This window comes from Juglans microcarpa x Juglans regia, chromosome 6S, assembly GCF_004785595.1.
Source record: "Juglans microcarpa x Juglans regia isolate MS1-56 chromosome 6S, Jm3101_v1.0, whole genome shotgun sequence".
In the NCBI taxonomy this organism is placed as follows: Eukaryota; Viridiplantae; Streptophyta; class Magnoliopsida; order Fagales; family Juglandaceae; genus Juglans; species Juglans microcarpa x Juglans regia.
In genome coordinates, this window is record NC_054605.1 from 16264332 (window position 1) to 16287866 (window position 23535).

Genomic DNA, 23535 nt, shown 5'->3' on the forward strand with positions numbered 1-23535 from the left:
TAAAATAATCCGCCATAAAATAAAACAATTAAATTAAAATGACATACAATAAAATAAATAAACAACAAAATTATTATACAATAAAATAAATAAACACCAAAATTATTATACAATAAAATAAATAAACAACAGAATTATTATACAATAAAATAAATAAAGCCAATAAAACCATACTCAACCAAAGGTAAACACTAATTAAAGCAATAAAATAAAATAAATCAAATAACATCAATTAACATAAAATAAAATAGCAATAAACTCATAATATAAAATAAATAACTTAACTTACACCACTTAAACAAAAATTTTACTATTTTAAAATAATAAAAATAATTTTCTGGTACTATCCTAAGGGACGTGTGGTTTTACCCAGAGCCGAACTGCTCTGATACCACCTGTGGCGCCCTCAATCCCCCTTATATAAATACACAGGGATCGAGACGCCAGAATGGTGACAACACGGTCACGCATCCCAAAGAAGTGCCAGTGTGTGTACATGCAACGGTGTACAAAAGAAATAATGCAGCGGATAGTCAACTAAGTACCAGAATTTATTTACAATCAAACATCAGTAAAAATTTGAATAGCAGTTATACAGTCATCCATAAAAATATATTACAATAGTTTTCATATAAACAAACGAGTGATCTCAGATCACTCCTCGGGCGGAGCCGTCTCCTCAGGCTCGCCCTCATCCTCCTCATCTGCATCAAAATCTGCGTTACCACAAAATGGTATCGCATGTAAGTATGACCTCAAATAAAAACGTAATATAAAATGCATTAAATGCAACTAACATGCATGCACATGAAAAATATGCATTTTACTCAACTCATTATTTTTCCCGAAAATAATTATTTCAACACACGCCAAAATCCCATTTTGGCCCAAAATATCCGTAAAATATTTTCTCAGAAAATGATTTACTCAAAAATCCAACTCGCACTATTTTCCCAGAAAATAGTGCATTAATTCCATATGCACCATGCATTAATTCTATATGCACCATGGCCTCCCCTATGGACCATCCGCATGTCCTGGCTTCGTAGCGGTGCTCAGTTCCGCGCCCGGCGCGTACATGGCCAAGCACCCACACTACGCAACGAGCGATGCCCAGTTCCGCGCCCAGCGCGTACGTGGCCAGACATCCTCTAGTCCCTGCCAGCAGAAGGACCACGGAGTCGGTACGAGACCATCTCGTCCGATCCCATTGTCGCCCGGCGACAATCCAGGGGACGTTACTCAGTATATTCCGCTCCCGAGTAACCAGAGGAGCTCCACCGAGTTAATACCACATCTCGGCTTAGGGTCGTGATACACACGCACCCAAAATCCATTCTCACATGAAAACCCAGTTTTCATAAACACATGAACATGAATGCAATACACGAAAACCCAGTTTTCTTTACAAACATGATCATGCATGAAATAATAATATGAACATGCACCAACACTGATCCAACATCCATCCAGAACCAATCCCAACAAATCCAATCAAAACAACTCATCAACAACCAAACCAAATAAACCAAACCAACCAAACAACTCCAATCACAAATCCATCCGACCCCCGAACTCCTCGGACTCAGTCCGGCATGCCAAAAATACAGTGAAATGGGTTAGTGTAAAAATACATTTAAATTACGAAAGTTCTTTGGAGAAATACTTACAGTGCAATATAGCAATTTTTGAAGGATCACGAAGCTGTAAGAAGTGACGTCTGAGCAACGCAACAGTGCAAAATGCACTGTGGCCGTGGGTCTCAAATACCCACTTTTCAATTGGTGCAAACGAAGACCCGAGATTGATAGGGTAGGGCCTAGGGAGGTCGGTGAAGCTAGTGGTGGTGGTGGTTTGCCGTGGGTGGCGGCGTAATGGGCGGTAGAAGACCAAAATACCCAAATCGGAAATGTAGATGGTGGAGCTTCACCGGTGGCGGATCGGAGCTGGGGTTGGGTCCAATGGGTTGCCAAGAGGTCGAGGATGAAGTGGTGTGAAGATGGTGGCCAATGGTGGTGTGACGGCGGCGGAAAGAGTGCCGCGGCTTCAATGGATTCGTGGTGGTTAACGGCGGCGATGGAGGAGCTGGAAATGGAGGGGGTGATCGCCGGCAGCAGGGGGAGCGGAGGAGCCGGGCGGTGTCGACCACCGCCGGCACATGGCGGCGCTGGGTGAAGAAGAGGCAAACGGACGGAGAGAGGGAGAGAGGCTGGGTCGTGTGCGGGAGAGAAGGGGAAATAAGGAAGAAAAAGAAAAGAAAGAGAAAAGAAAATGAGAAAAGAAAAATAGAGGGAAAAGAAATGAGGTCCAATCCTCATAACTTGGGTCACAAAAATGATCCAACGGAAACGATTTCAAAACCTCAAGTTAAATAAAATAATTTAAACGTAATGGTAAAGTCATATTAAATAATTTAAAATAATTTAAACGATTTCCTAAAGTCTCGCCTCTGATTAAAAAGAGCAACATCCAACCAAAGAAATTATAATTAGTTTGCACGGTGTATGCAGCGAAGACCAAAATAGCCTACATACATTCCGAAATTTAACAAAAAAATGATCGAAACTCATATTACCTTTGACTCCCATTCCAGAACCACGAGTCTCTAAAAAAAAGGAGTTAATCCAAAAAATTACCTTTTGTTTCCGTGAGTACCAAACCTAGAGGATCTACAAAAATCTTCTTGGGTTAGACTGTGTAACGCGGTGCTGGGTGGAAGCTTGGTCGGTAAGGGCTTATTAGCTCGGTCGGAAAGAAAGAGAGAAGAAGTGAAAAGGGTTGGGGATTTCGGGGGAAGATGAAGAAAGGCAAAGGAAGAAAGGTAGTGAAAGGGATTTGGGGATTTTCGGGGGGAGAGGAAGAAACGCAGTGAAAGGAAGAGGAAGATAATTTTGTGGGAAGAGGAAGAAAGATGAGGAAAAGAAAGGAAAAAAATAACGACATCACGGGCAAAGAAATAATTTTTTTAATAAAATAATACGGTTAGCGATGAAAAGGAGGTCTACAAATTTAAAAATGAAGGAAGAGATATTGTAGTTAAAAACTTGATATTTGAATATATAGTAAATTCAATACCAATATTTTAAAGTTAAAATTATCAAATTTTAAAGGTTAAACTCATTTTATCAGTCCAAAAGTGCTCTACATAAATACTCAGATCTTGAAGATTTGAAGCTAAAAAATACAAGGAAGTTGCGCATGTGACGTTGAAATCTAATGTTCTTATGTTCTTGTGATGGACGGGCCCGGCCGCATGTGAGGTTCACATCATTATCCTAAAAGCATCATTGATCATTCTTTACTTTTACAGTCTGTCTGTACTCTCGCTCGTGAAGATGGAAAGTCTGATACAGGAAAGATTCAACGCATGAAGCCAAAAGTTTGCCACAGAAGTGAAGACGATTTTTACTACAAACGAAACTGCTTCTTTTTGAAACAGAAAATCCAGGTTGGTTATTATTTTTTGCTGAGTAATCCATATTGATTTAAGAACACGAAGAAAACCCCAGAAATTTGACAGATGAACAGTCCAAACTTCAAAGGATTAGTTGATTGCATCTCAGAGTTGTAAAAGCTTTGGAAAAAGAAGCAAAAGAAAAGAAAAATGGGATCTTTCAAGGGTCATGTTCTGCCGGGAACATTGTTTCTGTTGGTTGGGGTGTGGCACATATGGAGCTCTATGGTTCGATACGTTGCGAACCCGAAAACGTTCAGAGTTCGGGTTTGGAATCCCGTGCCGGGTTTTGACGGGAGGCTCAAGTATTTGGAGCTTTATTTTGTTGCAATTGGTGCTTTTATTGATATGTGTATTGAGCTTTTGTATTCGACCCACCTCAAATTTGTTGCCGATGATGTCTCGAATCCGTCCCACTTGAATAATTTGGAGCACTCAGGGATGCTCCTAATGTTCTTCATCTTTGGTTTGGTTGCTCTGCTCTCGGAGAAAACAAGGTCAGTGATAGGTTCTGTCTCGAGAATTTCATGTTCTTTCATGTAGCTACTAAGCTTTTTGGAGCCTGAGTATTGATGAAACGGCAAAAGCTGAGCCTAAAATGATTTTGGCTTGCTCGGTTTGAATTTTTTCATTGTGCCCAAATTCTAATTTTCTGCATACCAACCAATTCATTGTAGACCATTAGATATATGTTAGATCGCAAGGAAAACCAGCTTTTGCTACGGTTTTGTAACTGAGAAGTTGATAACTGCTTTATGCAGTCATGCTTGGGTTTGGGTCAATTTAGCGGATGTACATTGAAGCTTGGAGGTCTGAATTTTGAATATAACATGTAAACCTTTGCAGATGGCAGTTTTACTTGAGAGCTTGCCTGGGATTTCCTCTAGCCTCCTCCTCTCCTGATGTTTCTAATTAAGCCTCAATGTGTATACCATCTTTTTATGTTTAGAAACCAGGTTTTTTGGGTTTACACAGCAAGCTAAGTGGACCAAACGGCATCTCCCCCATTGTTTTAAACAATGGAGTCTGGTGGATGACTTGTGCATTTGCTATAAAACAAGGGAAAAAACCCCAGTATACACTTCCTCGAACTTTCCCTCTGATTTTAGTCTGAACCGAGAGTACGATCATTGCTACCATTATGCCAAGTGCACAAGATGGAAGAAATGTTTCTTCTTTGTCTTGTTTTTTTTTTCCTCTCTAATGAGGTGATCCATTAGATCAGTTTTGAAAATTGTTTTTTGGATCGGTTTGAAAATTACTTTAGGAAATATGTAGTGTCTGAGAGATATTATTAGTGGCATGAAGAGATATACACTTTCAGTAAAACAATAAGATTGCTTAGATGGGTTCCATAATTTATTTGCTCAGAAACATTTTGGAAATTTGAATGTGTTGGCGAGTCCAGACACTTTATTTCTGCGTATTTCTCGTAGGAAACACTTTAATAAATAATAACTCATGACAATAAAATGTGAATGGTGGTAAGCCTTTGAGTCATGGAGCATTTAACGGATTTCCTCATCAAGCCTTGATATGTTTTTTTTTTTTTTTTTTATTGGCACCGGGTGCCCAGGAACAGCGTCCCGACTAATCCTGGGGATGCACAAGCCCTCGGCAAGGAGTTTTCCGCAAGTGCACCTCGGGTAATTCAAGGGAAAAATCTCCCAGTCTGATAGCCCCTAGAGATTGTTTACACCCATGGGGATTTGAACCTCAGACCTAAGGGGAGCATACCCCCTAGACCAAGGCCTTTATCACTTGAGATATGTTGCCTGCTTTTTTATTTGTATCTTTTTCTTAAATATTGGTTGAATTTAATCAGTATGTTGCTCAATGTTTCTGAAAAAATAATGATTGATGGTTATGGGCAATTTACAGTGTCATTTTAAATCCAGTGAAATTAAAATTAGTAATGCCATTTTATAAAGAGGTTCACTGCATCATATTAGAACCCTACTGTTGCAATTGGTAAATTTTTGGTAACTTTTGCCTGACCATCACCACAAGATTTTAAAATTAAATTTATCAACTGTAATCATGGCTTTTATTGTCTTATCCTCTTTGTATTTTCTTTTGTTCAACATTTCCTCTCTGTTTAGGTTTCTTCCCTTGCCAGAAGGAGCTCTTTGTTTGATTGCTGCCACAGCATTCTCTGTAGAGTATCTACTATTCTACTTTCATTCGACAACCCATAAAGGCCTTGAAGGGTACTACCACCTTCTGCTTGTTCTCTTGATAGGGCTTTGCATAATGTCCACGGTTACTGGCGCCTTCTTACCGACCAGCTTCCCAGTTGATTTGTGTAGTGGCATTGCTATAACACTCCAGGGTCTTTGGTTCTATCAGACTGCCTTCGCTCTCTATGGTCCCATGATGCCACATGGTTGTTGGCTTAAGGAAAGCCAGATGATCTCTTGTCACTCAAAAGACAGCGAGGCCCGAGGTGAGTTGCTTGCAAACTTCCAGCTATTTTCTTTGGTCCTTGGCGTACTTGTTGCTGTTGTGGGATCATATGCTTTTGCAGCTTCACGATATGGGCATTCTGAGCTTCGGAGCTTGCACGCTGTTCAGGATGGATTAGATCAAGATTAGAGTAGGGTATATATTTGTATGATCTTTCTGAAGTCCCAGTTATGTAGGGTCTTCTCAAAGAGGCATTTTGATCTCTTCTGGAGATGAAATTGTTTTATTCTATTTGCATGTAGTTCGAATCTGTGCACTTAATACGATAAATATGCTGTTCAAGAAGCATGATGCAGTGGTCTGGTATCATAATTGTCTATTTATCTTGGTTCTGGTTTGGACGGAAGTATGTCTCGTTTGTTTTCATAACACATCTCATCTCATCTAATTATTACAACTTTTTTAAATTTTCACATAAAATAAAATAAACAATTCAATTTTTTCAAATCTCAAAACAGTAATAATATTAAAAAAAATATATTCTAACAATATTTTATTCAATTTTCAACTTTTATCTCAACTTACATCATCTCATCTACAAGGGGTGCAATTTGTGAAATGGACTACGAATGTGAAATGCACAAAGGGGTGCAATTTGTTTAGAACAATGGCTTCACAATCAACAATGATATAGATTCTGGGAATAGGTAAATGGCAACATTTTTTGAGACAATTATTTTGGGTACAGCAACGGACATGATTGAGGATGTTTTCCAAAGGGGAGAGAGAGAGAAAAAAAAAAAAAAAAAAACCCTATTTGCGAGTCTGGTGAATGTAGAGACCATTTTGTCATTCTCTTCATCTTCTTCTGCTCAAGTTGTTCAGTTTTTCTTCTGTCATGTAATCCCCCTAAAGGGATGTCTGCTATTGATGTAACAAAACAATAGAATGACGAGAAAAATGTCTCATACGAGAAAAGTTGAATTGCTCTAGAGCAACTTCTTTTTTTCTTTTTTCTGAAAAAGTTCTCTTTTTTCCCAGGCCCCATCTTTTTGTAAAGTACTCAGTTATTACAACTGAATATAAATGGTAATACTGGTATGCTAGATTACATTACAAGAAACTCTTCATCACCATATGGTAATCTATTCAAAGAGATATCTTGGCTCTCAAACCTGACTAAAAAACTCTTCCATTTGATAAAGAATGCATGGAGCTGCTGCATACTACAATGAGGCTAATGCTGAACTTATCTCTAAAAATGGTAATAAACCCGACAGCACTTAATACCTATTTTGAACCCAGCCAATACGAGTTTAAATAATACTAGCACTGAAGCTAATGTTAAATGCACCAAAAAAAGAAAAAATGGAATTCAAAACAGATCTAAATTATAGTTCTGACACTCTGGACCAACAGCTGCTCAATTGCATCAAGTTTTCTTGGTCCATGTAGAGAAAAGTTGGTAGAGAAACAGTATGAAAAATCAAAGGATAGAGCAGATGCAAAAGATTGGAATGCTTTTCCAGCTGAAAACAAGACAGACCATGTATTCATCTAATTGGCTGGCGTTTAGCCATTGCCGCAACCTCCAAATACCGATGGCTGCACATTTGATTCCGACAGTTTCTTGATTCACTAGGATAAAAGTTGGCACAAAAATATCTAAGCAGTCAGGCATACAGCACAAGCACCTGAATTTGTAATATAAAGAAACTTGAGAGAGTCCCTAGAGTCATACAGTTGAGTAGTGTTTTATTTCATTTAGCTCAATCAAGTTTCCCTAATACATCATTATGTTTTACAGGATAAGCCAATCCATTTAGTAAGGAACAATTATGGAATCTATGAGCTCTTGAAGTGGAGCCAGCTCTTTTCTGTCAATTAGCCCAAATTCCTGCCAAAAACCAGCATGACAAACAATCAACTGAGAATTTATTTTCTTTTCCAAAAAACTGTAGATAATTTCTTACATCAAATAAAAATGGGATCACAAATAATGTGATGACAATGTAGTCCAAACTCCTAACACCGATCTTTTCAGAAGTTGACATCACAAACAATTGGATCTTAATGCAGGAAGCCTTCCACTTTACCTTCTACAAAGGTGTCTCTCTTGTATACTCCGTGTACCTGAGTTGTCTTTTGTGCTAATCAATAAACATTTATTACCAATAAAAAAAATGTGGGAACCCTTCTACATTCCTGCACTTGTTACATAGCCCCAAAACAAGCATCAAAGTTGGACCAATGATGAGGCTAATGGAGATGATCATCCTTTTTTTTGGTTAAGTAGAGCAGATCAACTTAATGAAAGAGAGTAATTTTTCAAAATCCTTGAAAGAAAACAGAGATTAAATAGGGTAAAGTTTATGCACGAGAATATAGGTGTATTTTGTACCCAATAAAAAAGAAATCAAATCCAATACTATGCCTAACACAATAGGAATAGTAATCCACAAGCCACATCAGCATAATATTGGGGAATGATATAGTAGATTAAACCACATCATTTTCAAAAGTGATAAAAATGTTATTTAATCATTATAATTTTACTCTGGTTTAACGAACAAAATGTCATCATCTGTAAAATAATTTAGAATCGCTTGAATTATTTTGGACGTATCAAAAAATAAAAAATACAGAAAAGATAAACTTACAAATTGCTAATGATCATGGACCACATTCCAATAAGCTAGCAGTGTGTTATAGTTATTTATTATTGAGTCTTATCTAGTTTCATTCTCATAAGAGTTATGCCAAACCTACAATTTTTAAATTAAAAACCAATGCAATATAGATCAGACCCAAAGCATAAAAAAGCTCCCAAAGAAGATGATAAAGAGAGAAAAAAATACATTCAGGTATAGAGACTTACACAAGTAAATAGTATGAAATGCTTAAAGCACGTGTTTAGATGGGCCTCCTCCTTGAGGCTTACAATTTTTTGGAAATGAGAGTGATAGATGTGGGCATATACGCGGAACAATCTTTTGAATATTGTCTTCACAACATCCTTGAAATTGGGAGGAAAGGGTGCCCCTACAAAATTTTTTTGTGAAAAAAAATAAGTAAAAGAAACTGGAGAAAAATTTGAAATAAGCAACAAATCTGACAACAGATTTACCAAGCCTTTGAGGAAATATAGATTCATTATCAAGCTGGCCTTCAATCCAGTCCATCAAAAGTTCAACATATTTCGGAGCAGAAACCTCAATAGGTTTCTTTATTTTTTCACCATCTGCCCATCTATACTCGTATCTGTAAAAAAATTATATGTATCTTAGAACTGTATATCCATATCCGCACAAACGTGTCTGCAGACTTTAAAACTTGGGATTTACTTATAAAGGGTAGGATTAACCTTAGCTTTTAAAATGATAAAAACCAATTAGACTCAGCAGAAGGTGGAAAAGGAATTCCCTCCCACCCCCCCAAAGAAACAAAAAAAGAAAAAAGAAAAAGAAAGAGCAAGTTTTCAAAATGATTTTAGTACGCTGGATACCGCAATGGTAAAGGAAGAGAACCTTCTATGCCTAAATCAAACATCGATTAACCAAAACAATAATGAGTTAGATAAGGCTAATACCAACCACAGAATATGAAGATACAGAACTAAAGAAGAGCTGCACATGTAAACCAAATCTAAGGACATCTACAGTCACTCTTAATTGGAAAAGAATTAGAAGTCACAGAAGCTTGAATGAAAGCCCTGACCAGGTACAACACATGAAATATTAATTCAACACTGACCTTAATTTTTTATGGGGGCAGAAACAAATTATCAATTGTTGACAACAATTATGCTCGTTAATTGTCCAAAATTAACAGACATAACAACAAGAATACCTGTCAAAATCAATTTATTAACAAAATCATAAAAAGCATTTTACTAGAAAAGTGGAAATGAAAATGATACTTAAAATAAAGTTGAAATAAAAGTGAGGTAACAGTAAACTAACCTACAGATCCTGTGACTCAGGAGGAAATATGCAAAACTTATAAAATCAAGAATGCATGAAACAATCCTATCCTGTCTTTAACAAACATAGACATAAATGCCAAGCTTCAACCAAGGGACCAGAGTCACACAGAGCAACTACCGAAGATTTGGACAGGGCATATGGATACAATTGTGCTGTCAGGAACCATATAAACTTAAACATATATATATATATATATATATATATTTATCTATAGAAGGTTTTTTTCTGTAAGCATCAGAATTATAGATGGTAGAACTATCAGACTTGTTAGTTCACTCATAAACTGTACCATGCCCCATACTTCTGCACTTCTTTTCATTTCCTAGGGTTCTTTTTATTTTCTTTTTGAATGCCCTAACAAGTTTCATCTCCTCAAACTTTCAATAGAAGATGTTTCCTACAAATCATAGTCAGTAAGATTGATATGCTTATAACATATAATTTCTCTAAATAAAAAAATATTGAATATTCTTCCTATTAAAAAATATATACTGCAAATAGTAATCACATCTGGAACCATATCTCTTCATTCAGCAAAATTATCTGAAAATATCCATATACTGAAGATTTATTGCAAAAATCGACAGCTTAATTAAGTTTACATGCGGTACAAGTTGTGAAGACAAAACGCTTGAGTGGCTAAAAGAAAGTAGGTGATGAAGTGGCAGTTAGGTGTGAGAGATAAACATAAACAGTGCCTCAGTGGATAATTGAGGTGAGAGATAAATCAGGCAATGATAGGAAGAAAAGGAGTTTATTTACATATTTGATTTGATATAAATGATATAGATAGACCAACATTAATTAACAAAGTTGGATTCTAGAAGTTTTTCAGACAATATTGAATTGGGTGAGAAACCAAATTGACCTATCACTTTATTTGTTAGTATAGTAGATAATGGAGTTAGCTTTTACTTTTAGGTTTCAGAGTTTCTTTTAAAATCAGAAATATAAATGGAAAGTCACACTAACGCATTTCCATAAAAACTAAATATCATGAAAGGAAAGGGAGGTAAAAAACAACTTTCGATATTATGCCATACTTGGGGCCTGCAGTCATTGTTGGACAATTCTCATCAGTACAGAATTCTGTGAGCGTACCAAAGAGCAAATTCACTTGGTTGAAGAAATCAACAGCTGAAGTTGAAAAAAAATACAAAGAAAACATCACATTCAGGTTTGGATTTCAGCAGAAATAAATTTGAAATTGGAAATTTTAAGCACCGGCCAAAGAACATTTTTATAGATTAGCCAATACAGCAAACTAGCACACAACCATACTAAACTGATTAAGGAGAAAATATTCTAAGCTTTCACAGGCTACTTTCTAAAGTGCATGAGAGAGGATAATTACTGTTGACGGCAAGCCACTCATTTAAATCCTCTCCAGTAGGAAGTTTTACTGCTTCCCTCAGGTTTCCACTACCTAGGGTGGCATCAATGTGCTTTCTGAGTTGTGCCCCCTGCATCACAACAGGACATAGATCGGTACCTTCAGTTATACCAGTAATATTACACCTTCACTGCAAAGTTCGAGTACTGAAAATGTATTTCACACACACCGCCGGGGGGGGGGGGACACTAAGAAGTGATAAATAAATTCTGGATAAAGTAAATCAGCCAATAAGTGATGGTAAGACACCACTGAATGCACTCTCACATATAAGACCTATTTTTTTAAATTCATAGTAACATCTATTTCAAATAACTGGTGACAGAATCATTCTATCAGCTCCATGAATTTGTCAATAGCACACTCTTGGGATGAAGGAGTAAGCAGTACAAGATTTAGCAACAGTAATAAGAACATATAAGCACCCGCAGAAACAAAGTGTGCGCATGTGTGTGTGTTACAAGGTCAAATGATACAAATTAATTTTTTTATATAAGTAGGTCAACTGATACAAATTAATAAATCATGAGAGACTAATAACCGTCAATAATCAAATTAGTAGTTAAGAAAAGAAGAAACAACCTTACTCCCTGAGGGTGCACTCTTTTTTGGACGGAATGTCCTCTGGTTTCTGTTTGCCAAAAAAATAAAGAGAAGGAAAATATCAGTGAAAAAGATATAACTAATCAAATGCATTCGAGTCCTTGGTTATGCATTCGATCAATTCGAATATACCATTATTTGTTTCGCACGAGACCAAATGAGCATGTGTAAGATTCCTTAGATTAAAAGCTTGCAGGAAATGAATTCTGTGAGCTTTTCTATATTTGAAAATTGTAGTAATTGTCAAGATCACAAGAGCTGCCACCTGCTCTTTCTGTTCATTCTCTTCCGGAGTGGGACCCCCATGCTACTATGGTACATCATACACGTAACATTCAGATAGCAAAGTGGGTTTTTTTTTCAAGATTTTGTTTGCCCTTGCAAATCTTCAATGTATGAAACCAACAATGCAGTCGCAGCATTGCTTGGGACCCATTCAAGTGAGATATTTTTAATAAGTAAAAGCAAGTTTTCAAAAAGAGACTGGATATCAAAGTTTGTTTACTCTGTAAGATTGAGTTAAGATGAGGGTTTATATATATATATATATATATATAGCAAACCGGGTGGGAGGGTGGGATTCCCTCCGGTTGTTTGGCAATCGGTTATGTTACCCGAGGGAGGGAGGGCGGGCGGGCGGAACCCCACCTGAATTGCTATATATATATATATATATATATATATAAATCCTCATCTTAACTCAATCTCACATTCTTCTTTCTTCTCTTTTCTTCTTCTTGTTCAACGTCTAGGATCCACAGCCATGAGTTTTTCAGCACGTCTGGTCTGGGGTCAGTCACGCAGAGATCGGCCAGTCTGTTGGAGGGTTTCAGTTTTTTTGTGTTTTGCTATTGGTTTTAAGTGGTTCTGCGGATGGAAGGGTAAAATTCCATCAGATTGAACAGCAGGGAAGAGTAGAGCAGGTTGGGGGCAGGGGTGGGGTGCGGGAGGGCAGCTACCCGCCCATATAGGGACAACTCCCATGTAAGTGCTTTTTTTTTAAAGCTGTGTACAGAATCTTTATGCAATACTAACAATAAATCCGAAATGTAAATATCACAGAAGAAGTGTTTACGTATTGCGGAATTGGTCACAACTATGACCAAATTACCAGTGATCATAATCCATTTGCAGCAAATGCCCATAGGTTTAGAGCATATACACCACTTTACTGGCAATTTGAATCACACCAATCAGAGGAAAAACTCTTGTAAAAAAAAGAAAAAATAAAGGAAATGATTGAATTTTCATTAAAGATTAGTATCATAAGCATGGACACAGGCATAATGCCAGGTAAATACGTCGTCAAAGTCAAGAAAGCCCGAAAGACATCTTAATCGCTAATTTTATATCTACTAAGTACACAGATCTGCCATAACTCGTCACAAACCATGCAATCGTTTTCATAATCTTACGCAGAATTCAGAAACACAGAAAACAATAAGAACGCCAAAAAAAAAGATGGAGAGAGAGAGAGAGAGAATTATATAAATTTCCAACGAAAAATAATATCTAAAAAAATTACCCATCTTGCTTTCATTTAAAAAGAAAAATTATACCTGCCCAGACCGAAGAGACTCATGGCCAGCGGGAGAGAGCGAGAAAAACAGAGGCAGAGAAATCTAAAGGAAGGTTTGGGTGTTGGGATTGTCTTTCGACTTCGGACTTTCTTCAGGTGGCTGTGGATTGAAAACTGAAAAAGTAAGGAATAAAACCCAGCAGCTTTTCTGGATTTTTGTTATTCCTTTATTTTTGTCATTATTATTTCTTTGGGTAAATTTCAAAGACGCCCCCGAACATGCCATTGTTTGCGTATCGAGCACAGGGGCAGGGAGGTCTCGCGAGTTCGCAAATATAATATTTTATTTAAGGGATATTTTGGGACGCATTGCTTCTGGCCCTTTCACCATGCCCCTATTTCCGGGCGATGTGATAGGCTTTCCAATTCAACGGCCTTAATGAACCAGGCGGCAGGCAGCCTGTGCAGAGTTTTATATATATGGAATTTTGATTGAATTTTAGGATACACAGTAACACAAATCCTAGATTGATGCATGAGTTTCAAATCAGACCGAGAGTGCATTTTGCCCCTTTTTTTTTTCTTTAAATATTAAAAAAATAGAAAAAAGTACTTCCCGGCAGCCCGTCCCGGTAACTACTGACCATGTATACAAGTTCACGCATGAATTTTATAAAGAGAAATGATTTAATCACAAAAAATTTATATAAAAATAAACTATATTATAAAATTATTTTTATTATTAAGTAGATATAACATATTGTTAACGTCTAAAATTAACACAACAGTCCGAAAGGAAAAAAAATCCATTCTCGAACTCGTTGAGGTTGTTCTATGCCTCGATTGGTATTGCGTGAAGCTCCCAACGGTAGTCTGGTAAGGCTGTAAGGTGTTTGTGCCTACATTCGTGATAGTGAACAGTAAATTAATGCAGAAAAAATAAATAGAATGAGACATACATATTTACATGGTTTGACACTCGACATACGTTCACGGGGGTTCAAGAAAGAGATAATCTACTATAATATACTTGTTTACAATTTTTCGTGATCTTTCATCCTCACTATACAATGGAGATCTTAGTTCTATTCTTTGGTTTTCCTCCTCTCGCTGGAATCTCTATGGTGAGATTGAAAATGGTGAAATCTCTCACAAGCCTGTTTCTAAAGTCATATGTGTCCGTTCCTTTTATCTCTTGCCCCTTTGTTTTATGTCACTTCCATTTATTTTATATCACTTCACTCCTTTATGTTCACTCCCATCTTTTCCTCCTAACACCCTAATACCTTTTTCAACCTTTTGTTTCTTCCCTCCTAATGAGTCTCTCCTTGGGCTGGGCTTAGAAAACACTACAAGCTTAATATATTTATTTCTTTCACATATCATTTGAAGTTATATTAATTTGTAAGTTATGTCAATATATGAATTTATTTTTGTAAAATATCTTTATAGACATAGCACTTCTATTTTGCAAATACAAACAAAAAAAGCGTTTTAATTTTTCAAGTAAGAAAAATTATATCCCACGTCCTCTTAATTATCACCCTCTCACCATTCTCTCTCTCTCTTATTTAATATTATATTAGATGATGATGACGAAAAGAAAGAAGTAAAAGAAAGAAGTGTAACATTTCTTTTCAAGTAATGGGTGGTGTTTTATTCCGTCACAAATGTTAAGATCTAGTTGGTCCATACACTTTTTTGGTATTGTCGAATCTTTTTCAATGGTGATCATCTTCTTTGTGACCGGAAATTTATTATTACTCATCTTCATAGGATCTTTTTCTTTTCTTTTCCTGAGCAAAATTAGTTGGAGAGAAATTTCATGTAGGAAACCATTCATTAAAGAAAGCAAGAAAATCACAAAAGGAGACGCAATTTACCAAATTATGGGGGTAAACAAATTAAAACTATCAGTCAGTTAAAAAAGGATGAAAAATATTATAGCCACAAAAAAATCACATAAAATTAAATTTACAAATTGACGTAACTTCATATGATACATTATATATTATTTACAATAAAAGTAATTTTACAATCAAGATATCACATTAAATTACGTCAGTTTGTTGGTTTACTTTTGTAGTCTAAAAAATGATTATACCAACAAAATATTTTTTTTTTTTTTTGTTGTCAATCCTTCTATTTATTTATTGACTTACAAAAAAGTTTACACCAATACATTTTGCCATTAAAATCCCTCTTGAAAAATGCTTCCCAATGTTCAAATCCCCTTTTCACAATCATGAATTACATAATAGAGAGTTGAGTGCTACTTTTACCCTCCCTTTTTTTTTTTGGTCGTTTTCATACGAGTCTTAATAAACTTGAGACATGGGACCTTAATCTACGGACGGAGCAGACAAAACTCTTGCTATCGTCTTCTTTCATGACCATACCACCACTACTATGGCTAATGATGCCTCTCACTACCATCAATGTCCAATACCTACCCCCATACAATGCAATGCAGAAAATCAACGAAACCAACCCCAAAAAAAAAACCTTGTTTGACATCCACTCCAACAACATGTCACCAATTCCAACTCTCCACTAACATCACAATCCTCAACCACCGTCTCTAATGCTTTTAAAACACCTTTTATTCATATACTAATTCTTAAATTTATGGCACAAAAGGTAACTATGATCACTATTACTACCACCACCTGCTCTTATAGTTCAGCTTGTGATCACTGTATAACAATCAAAGTAGTGCGTGTATATTTTCCTTTTGTCCTCCACAAAGAATAGAAAGTTAGTGCCATGCATATTCTTATCCTTTTAAGGAGGATGTATCATATTCCTCCGAAATAATTCGAAAAAAGTTACTTGTCTAAACAATTACAAAAGCCTAAAAATGATTGTATCTCTCAACCAAATCTGATTTAGATCATGAAACGCAGCAGAAAGTTCATCTGCAACCAAAGTCTCAAATCATCAAGATACACTCGAACAATCTATTCCTTCTAGCAGTGGCTTTAAATCCCTAACTCACAAATCCAGTTAGCATATTTTCTAGTTGAGTCTCTTCAAAGTGAACCATGGATGCTGGCTGTCCCACAAAACCTGCTTTGCAAGATTCAAAAGTCGAAAAGCTTGGGAAAATTTCTTCTTCCTTTTTTATGTCTCGTTTCCCATATTCTTCTAAAAATTAAGGGAACTACCAACAATTTTGAACGTCTTATGTTGTCAGAGGAACATCTAAGCATGACAATAGTAACTTAGGAATGATAATGAGCCATTGCTTTTCTTTCTTTTCTACTTCTGGAAAAAAGAATCTACTGACCTAAAGAAAAGTACCTGTCAGTCATGTATTAGCATAGACTCAAGATGGACTAAATCAAAATGAAGGCAGATGGAGAGCCTACACGACTCAGAGTTCTGCAATGCATTAATCATCTTTAAAACCTGAAAGTGAGGGATGCACAGGTCATTATTTTGTTTCAGCTTCCTTGATCAACAAAAGTAAGAAACATGAAATCCTGAATATGAAGAAAAATATTGAACTTAATCTAATTAATCTTCTAAACCAGCAGTATCTTCAAACTGCATAGGCACAAAGTATACAATGAGTTACAAGAATGGGGAACGCATTACAAAGGCAACTAAATGTGAGCCTTTTATTCAGCGAAACTAAAAAATGAAACAGAATTAAGCAAAACAATTCAGTGAAGCCTCATGCCTCCGAGTCTGTTTTATGGTTTGCCACAAGTTTGGTATTTAGATTACTTGGGACATACTTCGCTAAAAATATAACACAAGTCTGTTATAATTTTTGGTCTTTGCTAAAAAGATAACAAGAGTCTGTGATGATTTTTGGTCTTTAAATCTGTTTTATGGTTTGCCATGAGTTTGGTGTATCTTCAGGCTTGAAAACTCAGTAAATCATTTTGATCAAGGACTCCCCTACCTTCCTAATTCATTTACCAGGTATAGTTTTTTTTCAACACCCAAGACAAAAAACTTCATGATGCTAACTCTTTAAAATCACTTTATTGCTCATATATGGTTCAATAAATACCAACAAAACCTCCTACTAGCTTCCAAAGTTCCAATTTTGGTCAATTATATCCACAAATACAAGCAAGCAAATTGGCACAGGAAAGATGTGAATTATAGAATGCAGCACAGTCAACAAACTATGAAAAGAGCAGAAGACAAACACCCACACCCCCAACCTCCCCCACACCCAACACCCCCCCCCCCCCCCCCCCCCCCCCCCCCCCCCCCCCCCCCCCCCCTCCAAGAATCACACTTTAAATCAATGGAAACCAATTTCAAGCAACAACTCCAAATTCATTAGAAATTTTAATATTTGTACAACTACAAACAGAACAAGTTACATTTGTTTGCTTAACCTCTGCGATGGTGGAAGAAGTGACGACCAAACATTCTTTAAACTTTCCGAAATGGGCCTTTTGGGACTGGCTTCTTGCTCTTCCAGTTATATGAGTCGACCTCTTTGTCTGAGAAATGTTTTTGCTTGAAGTTCAAGAACGTTCTACAGGCTTCTTTTTGTAGACCAGGGATGCAGGGTGAAAGAATACTCCAGCCATCTCCTGCAACATCTTTTGCAGAGAGAAGGCCACTAAAACGAGCTAAAACCAATGCACCATGTCTTGTAGCCATGAGAGCTGCCAAAAAAGGGCAGTCATCAAGCTTTGGCACTCAATACTAGTCCTTAACTCAGGCAGACACATACAAACATTCAATATGTACATGCATAAAAATCATTCACACTTCATGTATTCATTTGGGGAAACTAAACAATTCAAGACTAATATGAAATCTAGCAAGTGAAATGATTTAATTACAAAATACTATATACCATTGTATGGAGCTTCAAAGAGGGAATTTGCAGGTAGACCAATGCCAAAACCCGCCAGAGTGATGCCCACATTAAATCCAACACCACAGCCAGCTCCAACATAACCAATTACCTCAGGACCAAAACCAGGGCCCCATCCAACACCACAACCAATACCTATTCCCATGCCCCAGAAGGCTCCAAACGCTGGATGTACAGGATTCCATCTTTCATATCTCCTGAACAAACCTTTTATAATCATTACAACCTGAGATCGCAGATGACAGAGGGATATGATTGGAAAATGATTGAAAAGAGTTATTTGAAGAAGAAGAAGAAGAAGAAACAAACATATAACTTGTATTTGACCAAAGCACCTTAGTAACATTCAGGTATCGTTCGGATTCAAAGATGAGTTGAGATGAGTTGAGATGGGTTGTGAATAGTAGTGAGATGAGTTGTAAATAGTAGTGAGATTTGTGAGTTAAAGTTGATGAATAATAATGAATAGTAGTGAGATGAGTTGAGATGAGTTGAAATGAGTTGAGATGACTTGCGAATACAAACTGGGCCTCAATGTGATATTAGTGTTAGATCAATTCTACACCTATTACTCAGTCATCTTAAGTAATTATTTGGTTACTACAAGACATAAAGAATCATATGTTTATCTAAAAGGAAAAAGAAATTTTCTGCTGCCGTCATATTGTAAAGAAAATGATTTCGAAGTGCCACCTATATTCTCCTCAATGGACGAATAGAAAATCACTCAAAAGCATATTCATACTTGTGGCTCAAGCTAAATATGGAAATGAAGGTCTATATAAGTATAAAGAGTGCAGCACAATAAAAAGTTCCAAAGTAGAGTTTTGCAAATGGCAGGCTATCCAAAATTAAAGGACCAAGCATGCATATTACCAGACTTAAAAACTAACTTCCAAGAAGCTTTTAAGCACAAAAGTAATTGCCTTTTGCAAAATAAAAATGGGTGAATGTGAGGGATCTTGAGCCTTCAAATTCCAAAGTTATGTCGTATAAATTAGAAGGCCCATGAACTAGGAGGTTTTGGGGCATCAACTGAGCTTTCATTGACCAGAGTTAACACTACCCTTGCATTGGAAAGGTAATTAATAAACAACTAAGCACTCTTCTTCTTCTTTGACAAGTGGATATGAAGCTTTTTATAATTTTATATGAAGCTGTATACATCAGATGGAGTAAAGAATGAAACAAAATGCATATACTAATAAACAAAATGCATTCCTCACATTTACACATAAACAATATCACACTACATGCCAATGAAGCTATAGAAATTTGATTTTACTTCCATGCACGAAAATTGTAATGATGAGCTTAAAAAAATTAAGATCCTCTATACAGCATACGTTGGCAACAAAATTGAACAAAGATTTTGTTGTTATAACGATGGAAAGCTGTACAAGAAAAATGACAATAATCATATTTCTTTTCACTCCTCTTTATTATGCTGTAGCTACTATTGTAGCAAACAACTACAGACAATGATACTGTAATGACAAAAATAACAATATCAATTTTTTAATAATAGAGTAGAATAAAAAAGTTAGAAAAATTAAACTCAGGAAAGAGACAAAATCAAACAATGCGCTGAAATCATCCTACAATTTACTGAATGTTCTTAATACATAGACACATACACAAATACACATGCATTATGCTTTTCCATAAATAAAACATATAGACTATAGTAAATTCCCACATGCAGCTACAACGACACACTCGGCCCCGTTTGGAAGAGTTCTTCTCAACTCATCTAATCTAATCATTATAATTTTTTCAAATTTTCAAACAAAATATAATAAACAATTCAACTTTTTCAAATCTCAAAACAATAATAATATTAATATTCTAATAATATTTTAATCTCAGCTAATTATCCCAAACCTCACCTCAATCAACAATCATTCGATTCTCATCGCCAGTCAGAAACATTGATCTGCGCAACCAGTTTAATATGCAGCATATGACATTAATGTTCGGCTTTGCTCCCGAATAAATCTTATGCTCCACCTGGCTTCTGAGCATAATTTAGAAAAAAAAAAAACAGCAACGAAAATTACCAAACCTAAAATTTCCTTTATCAAATGTTTGAGCAGAGCAAAAAAAGAAAACTGAAATTTTTTTGTCTCCGTTCTTGAGCAGAGAATGAGCTAAACAACAAAGAAGAAGAAGAAGAAGAAGAAGAATTATCAAAACACGAAGAAAAGAAAATATAAATTGGAATATTGAATAAGAGCATGGGGATTACTTTGTCTCCGTTCGTGTTTCTGTCTTTCATTTTTCTTGTAGTAAGTTCTGGAACAGCTTTTGAATCTATGGGGGCTGAGGGCGCAGAGGAAGGATGACCAGCAAAGATATGGGAAATGGAAGATCGCACGGACTGAAAGTGACTCGGTCGATACACTGGGTTTGGTATAAAGCTATAATTAGTTTTCGTCTCGTGTTGTGCGTTATAGTCTGATAGAAGAGTAACGATAGGTTTTGACGGTGATATGAAAATTTTTTGTTTTATATGAAAGTTTAAAATATTATTTTTTAATATTAGTATTGTCTTAAAATTTTGAAAAAATTAAATTGAGATTTGAAAAAATTAAATAGTTTATTATATTTTATGAGAGAATTTTAAAAAGTTGTAATAATGAGATGAGAATTTTGCATTAGTTTGTATATGATGAGATGAAATAAGATATTAAAATTTTATTTTTTAATATTACTATTATTATTTTGATATTTGAATAAGTTGAATTATTTATTATATTTTATGTGAAAATTTAAAAAAATTATAATTATAAGATGAGATGAGTTGAGATGATTTCTGTATCCAAATGAGCCAAGTGAATAAATAATAATAATTATATATATATATAAATTTAAATGTAAGTTTAGCTCAAAATTTTTACAAAAAATTTATATTTAGGATTTTTCCTTAACCTAAGTCATTTAAAAAATAAACTTGTAAATTTTTTTTTTTTTTTTACAACAAAACATATTATGATTGGGAAATTATTGTCTTGGTTTGAACTTCCTAATATACATAATAATTGATTTTTTTTTTTTTACTACTTGGGATTAGAGAAATAAAGTTATATTTGATAACACAACTATTCTCAAATTATTTTACTATTATTAACAAATTATTCACCATTATTTATTATTCACAAATAATCTAAAATATAACATCCCAGCAGAGCTGAAGAGTCCAAGACTAGCGAGGGCGGAGACAACATTTGAAAAGAAAGGAAAGACAATAGACATGAAGGAAGAGTTGTTTTCTGTTGCCTTTTGGACCCATAATAAGCCCCAATTCCATTATATGGGCTACTGCTTACTAGCCCAGTTCAAGCCCAACTTTACTGGTGGATTGCATAAACATCTATTGGATTTGAACATCAAACTCATTAAAAAACAAAAAAAAAAAAAAAAAAAAGAGCCAACGACGACGTTCTCCTTCTACTTTTTTGGAAGGGCCAGACGCCCTCAAGAAATTATAGGGTACACTCCGACTCTTCTTTCCAGCTCCTATATATTTTCTTTGAATTTTAATATCACATTTAAAACAAAATTTTGATTTACAGTTACTTTTATATATTCTTTATGTTCTCTACTAAACTCTATGTGCACCATTTTTTTTAATATAAAATAATTAATTTAATCAATTATATCAATAGAATCTATAAATTATACGTAAAAGTGATTATATGTTGCAGAACTCAAAATATCGAATATTCGATTAGTTGGAACTTTCTTACCCATTCAAACATATTAACTCCCTCTCTTGGCATCATCTTTATTACCATTATCTTTTCATCATATATAATTTATATATATACTCTAATGTGATATTATATTATTGAAAAAGTATTCATCATCAAATCATTGGATGCACGTCCTAGGGAATGATGAGGAGATACTGACTAAGAAAATGGATGATAGAATTTTTCACACACATATATAAAGTAGAGTTAGATGTCATTTTATGATGTATAAATTTCGTATATTCTTTTAAAAAATAGAATTTGTCAATAAAAACTAAATTTTTCACATGAATAATATATTTATCTATTTAAAAAATACCCGGAACTTACATAGATGGTACCGATCATTTATAGAAATAGAAGCAACTGCATGATATGAAAATTTGAAAATATAGAACAATGATATATACAAATTCTAAATATATAAGATTTGTACAGATCGTTTAAAAAATAAAAAAATAAGACTTCACCACAAAAAAGGTGAATTTTTTTTTCTTTACGGGTCTACTCTTTACAAAATATTTACATAAAACTTATATATTTAGAACTTATCTTTACCATTGCTTAAATATATATATATATATATATTAATTATAAGATTTAAAAGCTAAAAAAATGATGAGTATACGTACGACCCATTAAGTTTTACCGGGGTCTCTTCTTTTAAGATGCATGGGGGAGGGTAATGTTTTTTAATCTTCAACACCAAATCAAAAGTTAATGTTATATCAATTAAAGTAATCAATCCGACATTGGAAATGGCGAAAGACTTGTTATCTATGGGATTCAGATTTCAGAGAGAGAGAGAGAGAGAGAGAGACATCTACTTCGGAGAAGATCGGTGATTGCTTGGCTTTATAAACATCACTTTTCCATATGACATGACTATCACAAACTTGAAAACCGAACATTCCTAACGTTAAAAAGTAGTCTTATGTCCTACGTGTCTTTCATGTTTATTATTATTATTATTATTATTATTATAAATGTTGTCTTTCTTTTTTCTTAAAAACAAAAAAAAAAATATATATATATATATATATATATCTGTGAAATGTTTGAAAAATCATCATTGTGCTTACCTTTGTGCAGAACATGCTCGGATTAATCAAATAACCAAGGTCCCTGTCTGAAAGGTTTGTAACATCCCATACATATTGAGATGAGCTTAATAATTCCCAGTACCCAGAATGTACAAAGAGATTTATTCGAACAAAAAAGTTCATACTATTTCAAAATTGAACGTTAGAACTTAATTCTTAAATAATTTTAGTGATTTTAATTATTTTTAGTCGACTAATAAGAATATTTTTATATTTATTTTATACGCAGACAAATATTATGCATAGATTATATATATAATATTAATCTTCCCATCAGTTACTATTTACTATCCACACCCTATAAAAATAAATAAAAAATAAAAAACTGTCAAGTGTGGAGTGTGGAGTGTGAGGATAAATAGTGGCTAATGTATATAGCAAAACTCAAATATATACATAAAGTTGCAGTTGTTTTTTAATTATGTTTTTTGATCTCTATACATTCACATAGAGAAATTAATAGA

At 34.9% G+C, this 23535-nt stretch overlaps 3 protein-coding genes across 5 annotated transcripts; 1 reads left to right on the forward strand and 2 right to left on the reverse strand.

Annotated features, from left to right (window-relative positions):
• The first annotated feature begins 3301 nt into the window (after nt 1-3301).
• LOC121237826 (transmembrane protein 45B-like) lies at nt 3302-6205 on the forward strand. Of its 2 annotated transcripts, XM_041134717.1 has the most exons (4): nt 3302-3440; nt 3494-3951; nt 5557-5900; nt 5982-6205. In XM_041134717.1, the coding sequence occupies exons 2-4, from the start codon at nt 3605-3607 to the stop codon at nt 6047-6049; spliced, it is 759 nt and encodes a 252-aa protein (XP_040990651.1). In that variant the 5' UTR covers nt 3302-3440; nt 3494-3604; the 3' UTR covers nt 6050-6205. The 2 variants fall into 2 exon arrangements, with proteins under 2 accessions (XP_040990651.1, XP_040990650.1); XM_041134716.1 differs by having other exon boundaries at nt 3303-3440; nt 5557-6205.
• A 1335-nt stretch (nt 6206-7540) lies between these two features.
• Nucleotides 7541-13565, reverse strand: LOC121237346 (MOB kinase activator-like 1A). Its single transcript, XM_041134053.1, has 7 exons — nt 13402-13565; nt 11822-11870; nt 11201-11309; nt 10890-10983; nt 8988-9121; nt 8739-8902; nt 7541-7757 (listed from the first exon to the last, which is right to left on the reverse strand). The coding sequence occupies exons 1-7, from the start codon at nt 13422-13424 to the stop codon at nt 7683-7685; spliced, it is 648 nt and encodes a 215-aa protein (XP_040989987.1). The 5' UTR covers nt 13425-13565; the 3' UTR covers nt 7541-7682.
• A 2466-nt stretch (nt 13566-16031) lies between these two features.
• On the reverse strand, nt 16032-20680 carry LOC121236445 (cadmium-induced protein AS8-like). Of its 2 annotated transcripts, none has more exons than XM_041132875.1 (4): nt 18549-18556; nt 18193-18439; nt 17723-17998; nt 16032-16772 (listed from the first exon to the last, which is right to left on the reverse strand). In XM_041132875.1, exons 2-3 carry the CDS (start codon nt 18431-18433, stop codon nt 17760-17762), a joined length of 480 nt encoding a protein of 159 aa, XP_040988809.1. In that variant the 5' UTR covers nt 18434-18439; nt 18549-18556; the 3' UTR covers nt 16032-16772; nt 17723-17759. The 2 variants fall into 2 exon arrangements, with proteins under 2 accessions (XP_040988809.1, XP_040988808.1); XM_041132874.1 differs by lacking the exons at nt 16032-16772; nt 18549-18556 and adding exons at nt 20103-20230; nt 20462-20680 and having other exon boundaries at nt 17632-17998.
• Nucleotides 20681-23535: the final 2855 nt, after the last annotated feature.